Source organism: Scyliorhinus canicula, chromosome 4 (genome assembly GCF_902713615.1).
Source record: "Scyliorhinus canicula chromosome 4, sScyCan1.1, whole genome shotgun sequence".
NCBI lineage: Eukaryota > Metazoa > Chordata > Chondrichthyes > Carcharhiniformes > Scyliorhinidae > Scyliorhinus > Scyliorhinus canicula.
Window position 1 is genome coordinate 41825586 of NC_052149.1, and position 14676 is coordinate 41840261.

General features: G+C 45.2%; 1 protein-coding gene across 4 annotated transcripts in view; it reads left to right on the forward strand.

Moving 5' to 3' along the window:
* The window catches only part of ccdc24 (coiled-coil domain containing 24), a 143142-nt gene that overhangs the window by 121007 nt on the left and 7459 nt on the right, over positions 1-14676 (forward strand). For all 4 annotated transcript variants that reach the window (XM_038794109.1, XM_038794110.1, XM_038794111.1 and 1 more), the window contains 2 exons: positions 7727-7796; positions 9325-9439. In XM_038794109.1, the coding sequence (XP_038650037.1) occupies positions 7727-7796; positions 9325-9439 (185 nt within the window). The remainder of the gene's footprint in view (positions 1-7726; positions 7797-9324; positions 9440-14676) is intronic.

Sequence of the window (14676 nt, forward strand, 5' to 3'; positions counted from 1 at the left end):
TTTATCCAATAATCCACCTTGTCAGACTGCATGAAAGGAGCCATGTAAGAGGATGATTGATGATGATTAGCATTAGCTTATGACTAATAAAGCTTCTGCAGACAAATTGGGAAATGGGTATATTGAGAATTATACCACAATAAAGTAAAGCAGAAAATGGATTGTCCCAGCCAGAGGACAGGGAGAAAAATAAATATCTACATCAACCTGGCTACCCTATAAATTGTTTTAAATTATTTTTATTTTAAAATGGACAAGACTTTATCCTGACTAACCTTGGGCCGGATTCCCTGGTTTCCCAGTTGCGTGTTTGTTGCTGGCACGCCAGTCGCTGGGGACGGAATTCTCTCTTCCCACCGCTTTGCAATGGGATTTCCCATTGAAGCCACCCCATGCCGCCAGGAAACCGACTGATGGAGGTGCACTGCCAGCGGGAAAAGAGAATCCGGACGACCAGTGAATTCCAGCCCATGACTCATTCCAGAGGAATTTAAGACCTTCAGAAAACCAACAGTGTCCTTATTGGCCAGAACCGTCCGGCCATTCACGCCAGTGGGATTTTCCAGTCCCACTCATGGTGCACCCTCACCACGGGTGTCACGGCGGCGAGGGGTGCATTCAACAGGAAACTACATTGACAACAGTGTGTCCGGAAGATCCCGCCGCCGGCAATTGGTGGGCCACCTCCCTCCTCCGTGAAACGCAACGGGTTATGCAGTAGATCCTGCCCATTATCTTTAAAGAGGTGCTAATGTCCTCTATGACTTCAAAAAATCAAACCCCAAAGAAATACACCAAAACCATTTTAAATTTAAAAGGCAGTGCTCCAGCCAATGAGATGTATGTATGCATGGACAAAAGCGACCCTGACTCCTCTACTAAATACCTCAAGGTTCCTGACCTGGGAAAATACATCCTTTGTCCAACACCCAGGAGAAGAAATGGGATGTTCCCCAAACTTCTCAAACCTGTAATATTGCCGTGAGGAATTGAACCGAGGCAGTCGGCCATTTTACCAGGTAGCATCAAAATGAGCTTATCCAGGTAAATTGTTTGGCTCTCACCCACACTGTGAACTATTGGAATATTAGAATTTCTGTAATTGTGTCATCAAGACGAATTCCCCTCAACATGCCTTTTTCCATTGTGGAAGTCCTCGCTTCTGGAAAAAGGGAACATCCTGCAATAGTCATCCTGCTACCCTCTGAAGGAATACGCCATTTAATGTTTGATTCAGGACTAAGAGAAAATCACTACTCTTTTTTTTCGTGGGCTTGCCCTGGATCCCTTTCATTCCCCCTTACTCTTTAATTGGATTGGTTTGGATTTATTTATTGTCACGTGTACTGAGGTACAGTGAAAAGCATTTTTCTTCGGGCAGCTCAACAGATCATTAAGTACATGGGAAGAAAAGAAAATACATAATAGGGCAACACAAGATACACAATGTTAATACATAGACATCGGCATCGGGTGAAGCAAAAAAGAGAAAGGTTCGTGATAGTGCTAGTGTTAGAATTAAATTTTAAGAGATTAGTACGGTTATAGGAGATGTAAAAAGAGGATCTGTTCGGAAGAGCTCGCAGAGAGTCGCCAAGCTCCGGTGCCGTCTTGTTTGCCCGTAGTGTAGTGAATTTTAATTGTATGAATGCAAAAGGAGGTGACCTTGCAAAACTCCTTTCCCGCGTTTTGTGTCTGTGTAGAATAAACCAACCCTTTTATTTTGTTTTGAGTTTGCTGTGGGATTATTAATAAAGGTTTGGAACACTCCAAACTGAAGGGTTAGAGAAAATATGCTGCTGCTTATAATGGGGAAATGAGAAATCAAAAGCACCTTCCTGTTTGTGAATGGGTAACGAGAGGCAAAATCAGAGCTATTTAAATTAATCCGACTCCTGACCGTAATCGTATACTCAAGTCTTGTTTTTGTTTTCTGGACAAATCTGATAGGGCTTTGTAGTATAATCCAGATCAACTTTCAAAAATATTGTAGCGGGCAGCACGGTGGCGCAATGGGTTAGCCCTGCTGCCTCACGGCGCTGAGGTCCCAGGTTCGATCCCGACTCTGGGTCACTGTCCATGTGGAGTTTGCACATTCTCCCCGTGTCTGCGTGGGTTTCGCCCCCACAACCCAAAGATGTGCAGGGTAGGTGGATTGACCACGCTAAATTGCCCTTTAATTGGAAAAAATTAATTGGGTACTCTAAATTTAAAAAAAAAAAATTGTAGCCTGCTTGGTACAACATAACTTAAAGGAAGGAAGGTTTCTGCGATCCAATACTGAGGTAATGAGGATAAGGAGGGGATAAAAGAACTTCTCTCCCCACCCCACATAATGGGGAAGGTGCAGAGGAAGGAGTGGAACACATGGAACACGGTCACCAGCAGCCAGAGAAAGACTGATAGCTTCACGCTTTCAATAAAATACTGACCTCCCAAACAATATCACCAAGTCTGCCTGCTAGCTCCTTGTCCCTTTACAAAGTCCATTGCAATCAAGAACTTGTGCCATTCCATGTTATTTTGTAGGATAAATGTCTACGTTTCCCCTGGCATCATCCAAACTCCCAAAAGTTCAAAGCATATACAGAATGAGCTCGGAACTATATATGTTTTAAGAATTTTTAAGACTTTCTCCCGGCGTCTGCGTGAGTTTCCTTCGGGTACTCTGGTTTCCTCCCATAGCCCAAAGAAGTGCAGGTTCGGCAGATTGGAGTTATGGGGATAGGATGGGGGAGTGGGCCTAGGTGGAGTGTTCTTGCAGAGGGTCGATGCAGACTCGATGGGCCCAGTGGCCGCCTCCTGCACTGTAGTGGTTCTATGTACAAGCCATGTTGACAGAATGACATGTGCCATCAATTACACTAAGTCTGCCCACAACTACTTATTAACATGTTGCAATGTCACTTCCAATCCTGTTACCTCCCACAGCCTGCTATATATTCACTATATATGTTGTACGCAAACATAGGTCAGAATTTTCTGGCCGTTCACGCCGGCAGGATCTTCCGGTTCCGTCGATGGTGCACCTCCATTGCGGGTTTCCCAGCAGCAAAGCGAGCATTCAACAGGCAACCCAGATGATAAGAGTGGACCAAATGATCCCGCTGCTGGCCAATGGTGGGCTACCTCTGCTACCGCGATTGCATGAAAAACCCTGTTCTTAGTCATAGAATCGTACAGCATAGAAAAGGCACTTTGGTCCAGCGTGTCTGCGCCGGAAAAAAATAGCCAGCTAACCATTCTAATCCCCTTTTCAAGCACTTGGCCCGTAGCCTTCTATGCCCTGGGATTGCAAGTGCACATCTAAATACTTCTTAAATGAGAGTCTCTGCCTCCTCCACCCTGTTAGGCAGTGAATTCCAAACTCCTACCGCCCTCTGGGTAAAAAGGTTTTTCCTCACATCCTCCCTAAACCTCCTGCCCCTTTCCTGTTTTAAATTATGTTGCATTTTCTGATGCGTGGCTGTGGGTGAGCTTTTTATATGGAGAGTGAAAAGAGAATATTAAAGACATTAATACTTGTCCCATATAAGTACATACAGAGGAACAGATGTATTTTACTCTTGGATGAAGTCTCCTTGAATATGAACAGAAGCTACTGGAGGAAGTAATTTAGACAGAATGGTTCTTTGAATCAGGTGTTTTGAAAGGTTGCCATTTGCACGAATAAGTATCCCTCACCCCCAAGCACAGAGAGAGAGAGAGAGAAGTATAAAAAATATGGAACGGAATGAAGGCAGTTAGAAATGAAAAATATATTGATTGCCACCATATATAGAGTTACCATAGCTATCCTTGTTCAACTCCTACTGACACTCCCAAAGCTATGTCAAGCTGCGACTACTTCGATCTCATAGAGCTCAATGGCATTATGGTGAATAGTGAGCAGGGCAATGTAAAACAGCAATGGAGTTAGCACTGCTGCCTCACTGCTGAGGTGACTGTGTGGAGTTTGCACTTTTTCCCGTGTCTGCGGGGGTTTCCTCCAGGTTCTCCGGCTTCCTCCCACAGTCCAAAGATGTGCAGGTGAGGTGGATTGGCCATGCTAAATTGCCCCTTGGTGTCCAAGAAGATGTGCAGGTTAGGTGGGGTTACGGGGATAGGGTGGGTGAGTGAGCTGAGGTAGGGAGCTCTTCCACAGGATCAGTGCTGACTTGATGGGCCGAATGGCCTCCTTCTACACTGTAGATATTCTATTCTATGGAAACCACTCAATTGGAGTGGATTTAAGTGTTCCTGACACTATCTTGTTGGTGGTGTTTAGCTGAACATCTTTGTGTCGGGGCTGCATGACCAGGAGGCAGAACAATATTCTGCAGCAAAGAATGGGTAATTGTTACAGAGTAAAATGTTCTGATTGGGTGCCTCTATAATATTCCAGCGAGGTTCTGGATTAGCTCGGCCCTGTATTTCACTTCCTGGCCATTGTTGATTTGTAGTGGTGGATCAGTGAGGGTTCAGTATTTTGAAGTTCACTCGACTGCTGTGAAACTACAACACTAGCGCAGCAATATCTTTTGCATGAGAATCATGCAGAAAATTTACAAATAAAAACGGAGGGCTGGGGAGGGAGCATGGCAGGAGGACGAAAAAAAGATTTCATTCTTTTTGTCAGGGAGCATGTAACATAAGGCATCAAATCTGGAGATCAAAGGCAATTTGTCAGTCAAACTCAGAATGACGCAATTAACCATTTATTAAAGATCTTGGTCATTTAAGAAAATTGATGGGAAATTCCTTTGTGATGGATAACCTCCACCCCCTCCACCCACCAGTACAATGTTATGCCAAGTGACATTTTTCTCATGAATTACAAATCAACCAACTTTTACAATCATACATGTCCCTAAGAAAAGGAAACAAGGTTTTGAGGAGGAAATAACATATTTTCATTTGGGGAAAATGTTGTGAGGATAAAGCAAAGAAAATATATGGTAAATAATCGCAAGAAAAACAAAAAAGCATTTGACTCTTAAGGGTTTTGTCAAGTAATAGATACACAGCTATAAACCTGCATGATTTATGAATGACATTATTTTACTGTGTATCAGTAAATACCATAAGCCAGTTATTGATTTTTTGTTTCCCAATTAAGGGGCAATTTAGCATGGCCAATCCACCTACCCTCCACATCTTTGGATTTTGGGGGTGAGACCCACACAGACACGGGGAAAATATGCAAACTCCACATGGACAGTGACCCGGGGCCGGGATCGAACCCAGGTCCTCGGCGCTGTGAGGCAGCAATGTTAAACACTGTGCCACCATGCCGCCGCAGTTATTGAATTGTAGATCTACTTGATATGAAAAAAATGTGCCCCTGTACTTTTACTGTCCGTGTTTATCCTATTCATGCTCTCCCTGCCTCTGTTATTTTGTGCGCATCAGAACAATCCTTCCTCAATCAGTAGCAGACCATAGCAAATTAATAGGGTATAAATGTGTCTTGGATGTCAGCACAATAATAATAATCTTTATTAGTGTCACAAGTAGGCTTACATTAACAATGCAATGAAGTTACTGTGAAAATCCCCTAGTCGCCACATTCCTGCACCTGCTCGAGTACACTGGGGAGAATTCAAAATGTTCAATTCACCTAACAAGCACGTCTTTTGGGACTTGTGGGAGGAAACCGGAGCACCTGGAGGAAACCCATACAGACATGGGGAGAACGTGCAGACTCTGCACAGACAGCGAACCAAGCAGGGAATCGAACCTGCATCCCTGGCACTGTGAAGCTGCAGCGTTAACCACTGATTCCGTGCCGCCCAAACAGACAGTGGAAGACATTTGACTGAACACTAATCCTGGTTAAAAAAAGTAATTCCTGTGTTCAACTAATTTATCTTAAGAATTGGTCTGAAGAACCTTCCCCCGAGGGGACTACAGGATAAGGTAATGTCAAAAACGGGGGTTGGGGAGGGGAGGGTCTCGGAGATATACAAAGATTTGATGGAGTGGGAAGGGGTCCCAATCGGGGAGGTGAATAGGAAGTGGGAGGAAGAGTTAGGAGGGGAGCTGGAAGTCGGACTATGGGAAAAGGCCTTGAAGAGAGGCAATTCATCCTCATTGTGTGCCAGGCTTAGCCTGATACAATTCAACATGGTTCATAGGGCTCATGTGACTGTGGTCCGGATGAGTAGGTTTTTCGAGGAAGTGGAGGATAGGTGCGGACGCTGCAGGGGAAGCCCAGTGAATCATGTGCATATGTTCTGGGCGTGTCCGAAGTTGAGGGGATTCTGGCAGGGATTTGCGGACATCAGGGGCGAAATCGCCCGGGACCAGCGAAAATCCCACCCCTGCCATGGCCGGAATTCCCCGCCACCCGTGAATTGACAGGGGCGGGAATCACGCCCTGCCGATTCGCGTGCCCTCCGCGCCGATCGGCGAGCCCTCTGCGGCGATTCTCCAGCCCGCGATGGGCCGAAGTCCCGCCGCTGAGAGGCCTCTCCCACCGCCGTGGTTTCAACCACCTCTGGTGGCAGCGGGATCAGCGGCGCGAGTGGGCCCCCAGGGTCCTGGGGGGTGCGCGGGGTGATCGGATCCCGGGGGGTGCCCCCAAGGTGGCCAGGCCCGCGATCGGGGCCCACCGATCGGCCGGCGGGCCAGTGATGTGGCGGCACTCTTTTTCTTCCGCCGCCGCCACGGCCTCCACCATGGCGGAGGCGGAAGAGAACCCCCCTACCGCGCATGCGCCGGTGGTGACGTCAGTGGTAGCTGACGCACCAGCGCATGCGCGAACCGGCGAAGGCCTTCCGGCCAGGCCCGACGCCGGTCGCCAAAGACCCGTCGCCGGAGTGGTTGCCGCCACTCTGCTACGCCAGGGCCCCCCACCCCACTGGGTAGGGGAGAATCCCGGCCCATGTCAAAAGTCCTGGAAGGGAGGGTGACTCAGAGTTAAGAATTGGCAATATTTGGGGTATCGAAACATCCGGGGACCCGGGGGGGAGGGAAGCCGATGTTCTGGCCTTCTCCTCCCTTGTGGCCTTGAGACGGATTTTTCTGGGATGGAAGGGCTCGGAGCCTGCAGAGTCAGAAGTGTGGATTAGTGACGTGTTAGGGTTTCTCAGGGTGGAAAAGATTAAGTTCGCCTTGAGAGGTTCAACTCGGGGTTGATTGGAGGCGGCAGCCGTACATTGACTTCTTTAAGGAAAACTGAACGTCAGCAGAAAGGGGGGAAGAAATTGGGAGGCATGACAGTGTAAAATAAGGACAGGGAATCTATTATATGGGTAGTTAGGAGCTAGGGCAGGAGGGTAGTTGGGTATGTTATTGTGATATGGTTGCCTGCTTCGGGCCGCTAGGTTGTTTAGAATGTTAATTTATTAAATTTGCTGAACTGTGAACATTACAAATACTTCAATAAAATATTTTCTGAAAAAAAAAGAATGGGTCTGAAGAAAAAGAGGTGAAATGCTGTATGTCCTCTGTCAGCAAGGAAAATAACCTATCCAAGCATCAGGAATTCCTGTACGAGTCCACTCTGACTTCAGTCGTGAATACTGAACAAATGTAGAAGGAAGATTAATGTCTATGATGACATGAAATAAGGAAGAAACAGCATAATTCAGAAATATATAAAAACACAATTTTAGAACACATGTTAAAATGAAATCAAATTTAGTATCAAAGGTTTATTTTTACTGTAGAATTGGAAAACCAGATATTCTTTGTTAAATAATGATAATCATGGGATTCTAATCCTTCTTTATGCCATCTGTAGGAGTGCATAGAAGAAGAGCATAATTACGGCTTGAACCTTACAACGCAAAGTGCAGTTCCATCAATTGCAGGTATATTCTATTTTGCTGTTTGGGTTCCGAGTTCTATGCTGTACTTGTAAACAACCAATTTATGGCAACAAAATCCCCTGCAGTATTAGTATATTGAAAATGATAGTAAGGGCAGCACGGTGGCACAGTGGGTTAGCACTGCGGCCTCACGGCGCCGAGGTCCCAGGTTCGAACCCGGCTCTGAGTCACTGTCCGTGTGGAGTTTGCATATTCTCCCCGTGTTTGCGTGGGTTTCGCCCCCACAACCCAAAGATGTACAAGCTAGGTGGATTGGCCACGCTAAAATTGCCCCTTAATTGGAAAAAATGAATTGGGTACTCTACATTTAAAAAAAAAAGAAAGTGATAGTATATGTGCAAAGATTAGCATACAATGAGGTGGTGAGGATATTCTACAAACTGTATGTTTAAAGAGGGCATTAAAATAGTAGTCCCTCTTCATGACTTTTACACCTCTAGCTTCTATAAATTTATAAACCATGAACAACTGTTGAAAATTTCTGGGTTTTAATATGATTATCCCCTTTAGTGGATAGTGGATGCCTGGATCTTGCTGCCGGAGGAGGTGGTGGAAGCAGGGACGATAGTGACGTTTATGGGGCATCTTGACAAATACATGAATAGGATGGGAATAGAGGGATATGGAACACAGAAGTGTAGAAAATTTTAGTTTAGACTGGGAGGGGGCAGCACGGTGGCACAGTGGTTAGCATTGCTGCCTACGGCGCTGAGGACCTGGGTTCGAATCCCGGCCCCGGGTCACTGTCCATGTGGAGTTTGCACATTCTCCCCGTGTCTGCGTGGGTTTCACCCCCACAACCCAAAGATGTGCAGGATAGGTAGATTGGCCACACTAAATTGCCCCTTAATTGGAAAAAATAATTGGGTACTCTAAATTTATTTTAAAAAAAGTTTAGACTGGGAGCATGAGGCTTGGAGGGCCGAAGGGCCTGTTCCTGTGCTGTACTTTGTTCTTTCTTCTCAGTTCCCATCTTTAACAGTGTCAGAACATTGCAATATTATAAAGAAGACAAGAATCAAAGTACAGACAATTATTCAATGGCTAATGATTCTCCTTTTAGTTTCACACACTTAAAGCCACACAGAAAATTAAATCAGAAGCAGCCAAGATTAGTAAATCTGATAATCGAACTGGGGACTGCAGTGTGTAGGTCAGAAGAACTTGTAGTTTTGTCTATCCAGGTCCAACTTTTCTTGCCCTGTTATATTAATATTTATGATAACTTATAAAAGAATTTTGATGGCTTCTATGATTTCCATCTTTAAATCGATAAATATCATAATAGCAGCTAACTTTGCCTCAAGTAAATGCTAAAACCATGTTATCATTACTTGGTACATACTGACACTCATCTCCACCCATGTCTGTTATGTCTAAACCAGAGTTGAAATAAGAGGTAAGTATTTCTGTTCTTCCTCTTCCTCTAAGTTCACATCATTCCTCTCATGTTTGAGACGGAGCAGTAGATGCTTCTGAATGTGCTTAAAGCTTTTGTTTTGATCCTCAGAACTGAAAGACGAACGGAAAATTCTCGAACGGGATCTGCAGTTGGCACCATCAATAGAAAGTCTACTCCAGATTCCCAAACCGCCTGGGTGCAGGTCCTCAAAGAGTTCCTGCAGGTAACATATATTCAGAGCACAGTTTCTTCCTCAGATCACAGCTGAGCAGGGGGAGGTTACATTGCTCTGCCTGTCTTAATGCTATGTTCAGCTGATGATATCCTCAATTTGTTGATGCAGGTTTTTCTCAGTATTATTCTCGCAGCAGAGTAAAATGTCAGAGACCCCAGTACTGGAAAATCTCTCGTATCCATCAAAATAAATATGAACTGTTCCAAGATACCTGGAAAAACAACCATATCCAATTTTTAAATGGCTTTGACAATCCTCATTTCTGTTTAAATGACTGACAGTTTTGAACTAAACTCTAGAATAACCCTTAAAGCAAAAGCTGTACCTCACATCTATAAAAGTAACATGTTGATAGATGATTTAATTCAATAGTCAGTAAATAGCATGAGCTTCATGAGTGCTGCTGTAGCTGCAGTCATCCAGGTGAGTGGAAGGTTTTCTGTCAATAATTGGCATGAACATTTTAAATGGTTGGCCCTTTTAGAGGTTTACAGTGAGCTACCTACAGCCATGCTGTTCAGGTTGATCCACTTAAGCTTAGCCAATGGCAAACCCCAACACATTGCACAAATGTTCCTTACTACTTATCAAACCAAGCTTGAGTTGACCTGGAGTACATCACTGTCAAGAGGAGTTGTGAACAAAGCTGAACACTGTATAATTGTCATCGGCGAATAGTCCCACTCCTCATAATTGAGGCAATGTCACAGATGAAATAGTGATAGTTAGCCTGCGGTTACTTCACAGCAGATCTCCTGCAACAATGTCCTGCAATGATCACCCTCTGGCAACCATGACTGTCTTACTTAATGTCAGTATAACTCCAGCTATTGGAGAGTGTTTCCATTTGCTCCCAATAACATCATTCTTCTTTATAGGGCTACTTAGTTCCATACTCTTTTATTACTGTTTCACAGGATGTTGGTGTCGTTGGCTAGGTCAGCATCAATTAGCCATCCTTAATTGTTCTTGAAAGGTGGTGGTGAGTTGCCTTCTAGCACCGCTGCAGCCCAAGTGGTGTAGGTACACCCCCAGTGCTGTTAGGGATGGAGTTCCAGGATATTGACCCAGCGACAGTGAAGGATAGGTGATATAATTCCAAGTCAGGATATTGTGTGTGACTTGGAGGGGAACTTATTGGTGTTGGTGTTCCCATGCATTTGCTTCCCTTTTTCTTAGAGTCATAGAGTCATACAACACAGAGAGAGGCCCTTTGGCCCATTAAGTCTGCACTGGCCATCAAGCATCTCACCATTCTAATCTAATTTTCCAACACTTGGTCCAAATAGCTTGTATTCTATGGCATTTCTGGTGCTCATCTAAATGTTTCTTGAATGATTCAAAGGTTCCTGCCTCTACCATCCTTTCAGATAGTGAGTTCGAGATTCCCACCACCCTCTGGGTGAAAACGTTTTCCTTAAATATCCTCTAAAGCTCCTTTCCATTATCTTAAATCTATGCCCCTGGTGTGTGACCCCTCTACTAAGAGGGAACGTTTCTTCCTATCTACCCGACCTACGCCGTTCATAATTTTGTACACGTCAATCAGGTCCCCCCTCAACCTTCTCTGCTCCTAGGAGAACAATCCCAGCATAACCAGCCTCTCTTCATAGCTGAAATGCTCCAACCCAGGCAACATATGTGCATGAAGCAAAGAGGAGAAAGGTGAAGGAAAGGTGGATAAGATTGGGGGAGAGAATTAAATATATATTAAAAAGAAAGAAATGGTAAAAGGCAGTTAAAATGAAATGGGATGAAAACAAATGGGTCGAGGTGGGGTAGAGCTGATCATCTGAAGTTGTTGAATTCGATGTTCAGGCCGGAAGGCTGTAGCGTGCCTAACCGGAAGATGAGATGTTGTTCCTCCAGTTTGCGTTGAGCTTCACTGGAACATTGCAGCAGGCCAAGAACAGACATGTGGTCATGGGAGCAGGGTCTTTTGTTAAAATGGCAAGCAACAATAAGGTCAGGGTCCTGAATGCGCATTCATTTTGCTTCCCCCTGCCCCTCCCCACCCATCTATAATGTGGAGATGCCAGCGTTGGACTGGGGTGAGCACAGTAAGAAGTCTTACAACACCAGGTTAAAGTCCAACATGTTTGTTTCAAACACTAGCTTTCGGAGCACTGCTCCTTCCTCAGGTGACGGAGCAGTGCTCCGAAAGCTAGTGTTTGAAACAAACATGTTGGACTTTAACCTGGTGTTGTAAGACTTCTTACTTTGCCCACATCTATAGTTCATCCTCTGATGTTAGTTTCCCTGCTGTTTGACCTTTCACATCTTTTGTTCTCTCTGGGGTCTGCCAATACCAGCCCATACCAGCCTCCCCGGACAGGCGCCGGAATGTGGCGACTAGGGGCTTTTCACAGTAACTTCATTGAAGCCTACTTGTGACAATAAGCAATTTTCATTTTTCATTTCATTTTCAATAGCACTCTTTCCCCTTGGTTTCTGTGGCCATTAGCACCCGGTTTCCCTGGGTTTCTGTGGCTATGACTCATCTTTCATTCTCACTCCCCAGTATAAATATTTCCCACTTTCTCTGTCTGTTAGCTTTGACAAAGAGTCATCGGACTCGAAACATTAGCTCTTTTCTCTCCCTACAGATGCTGCCGGACCTGCTGAGATTTTCCAGCATTTACTCTTTCGTTTCAGATTCCAGCACCCGCAGTAATTTGCTATTATCTAGGAGAATAATTAGGTCACTCGGACTATCAAGTCGGCTCAGCCATTCAATCATGGCTGATATTTTTCTCATCCCCATTCTCTTGCCTATTTCCCATAACCTCTGATCTCCTTATTAATCAAGAAACCATCTCTGCCTTAAATATCTCAATGATTTAGCCTCCACAAGAGTTCCACAGATTCACCACCCTCTGGCTAAAGAAATTCCTCCTCATCTCAGTTTTAAAGGATCATCCCTTTACTCTGAGATTGTACACCCTGGTTCTAGTTTTTCCTACTGGTGGAAACATCCTCTCCAGGTCCACTCTATCCTGGCCTTGCAGCTCGTGTTTGAAACAAACCTGTTGGACTTTAACCTGGTGTTGTAAGACTTCTTACTGTTGCAGTATCATGTAAGTTTCAATAAGAATCCCCTTCATCCTTCTAAACTCCAGTGAGTACAGACCCAGAGTCCTCAACCGTTCCTCATACGACAAGCTCAGGGGAAAACAGCAGCAGCCAGAGCAGTGATACCACGGCTGGCTCTGATGTTCAGTATGGAGGGTCAAAGCGCAGAAGAGCAATAGTCATAGGGGACTCTCTTTCGATGTTTCAGGCGGGATACAGGGGGATGTAAAAGGGGTGGAGGAGTTGCGCTCCAGGTCAGGGAGAATATCACAGCTGTACTGTGGGAGGACACCTCAGAGGGCAGCGAGGCTATATGGGTAGAGATCAGGAATAAGAAGGGTGCAGTCACAATGTTGGCGGTATACTATAGGGTTTACTACCAACAGCCAGCGGGAGATAGAGGAGCAGATAGGTAGACAGATTTTGGAAAGGAGTAAAAGCAACAGGTTTGTTGTGATGGGAGACTTTAACTTCCCCAATATTAACTGGGACTCACTTAAGTGCTGTTGGACAAGGATAAGAGTGGTCCTAGGGTGAATGTGCTAAATTGGGGGAAGGCTAATTATAACAATATTAGGCAGGAACTGAAGAACCTAGATTGGGGGCGGATGTTTGAAGTAAATCAACATGTAACATGTGGGAGGCTTTCAAATGCCAGTTGAAAGGAATTCAGGATTGGCATGTTCCTGTGTGGAAGAAGGATAAATACAGCAAATTTCGGGAACCTTGGACAACGAGAGATATTGTAGGCCTCGCCAAAAAGAAAAAGGAGGCATTTGTCAGGCCTAGAAGGCTGGGAACAGACAAAGCCTGTGTGGAATATAAGGAAAGTAGGGAGGAACTTAAGCAAGGAGTCAGGAGGGCTAAAAGGGGTCACGAAAAGTAATTGGCAAATAGGGTGAAGGAAAATCCAAGGCTTTTTACATGTACATAAAAAGCAAGAGGGTAGCCAGGGAAAGGGTGGGCCCACTGAAGGACAAGCAAGGGAATCTATGTGTGGAGCCAGAGGAAATGGGCGAGGTAGAAATTAATACTTTGCATCAGCATACACCTAAGCGAAGGAATTGGTGGATGTTGAGTATGGAGAAGGCTGTGTAGATAGCCTGGGTCACATGAGATCCAAAAAGAGGAGGTGTTGGTCGTCTTGAAAAATATTAAGGTAGATAAGTCCCCAGGGCCTGATGGGATCTACCCCAGAATACTGAAGGAGGCTAGAGAGGAAATTGCTGAGGCCTTGACAGAAATCTTGGATCCTCACTGTCTTCATGGATACAGAACTGCCTAGGTCATAGAAGGCAGAGAGTAGCAAGGAAGGGTACTTTTCTGATTGGAGGGCTGTGAATAGTGGTGTTCGCAGGGATCAGTGCTGGGACCTTGCTGTTTGTATACATATAAATGTTTTGTAGGAAAATGTAACTGGTCTGATTAGTAAGTTTGCAGACGACACAAAGGTTGGTGGAACTGCAGATAGCGATGAGGACTGTCAGAGGATACAGCAGGATTTAGATCATTTGGAACTTGGGCGGAGAGAGGGCAGATGGAGTTTAATCCGACAAATGTGAGGTAATGCATTTTGGAAGGTCTAATGCAGGTAGGGAATATGCAGTGAATGTGGAACCCCAAGAGTATTGACAGTCAGAGAGATTAGGTGTACAGGTCCACAGGTCACTTTAAGGGGCAACTCAGGTGGAGAAGGCATACGGCATGCTTGCCTTCATTGGCCGGGCATTGAGTATAAAAATTGGCAAGTCATGTTGCAGCTGTATAGAACCTTAGTTAGGCCCACTTGGAGTATAGTGTTCAATTCTGGTCGCCACACTACCAGAAGGATGTGGAGGCTTTAGAGAGGGTGCAGAAGAGATTTACCAGGATGTTGCCTGGTACGGAAGGCATCAGCTATGAGGAGAGGTTGAATAAACTCGGTTTGTTCTCACTGGAACAACAGAGGCTGAGGGGCGGCCTGATAGAGGTCTACAAAATTATGAGGGGCATAGACAGAGTGGATAGTCAGAGGCTTTTCCCCAGGGTAGAGGGGTCAATTACTTGGGGGCATAAGCTTAAGGTGCGAGGGGCAGGTTTAGAGGAGATGTACTAGGCAAGTTTTTTACACAGAGGGTAGTGGGTGCCTGGAACTCGCTGCCAGAGGAGATGGT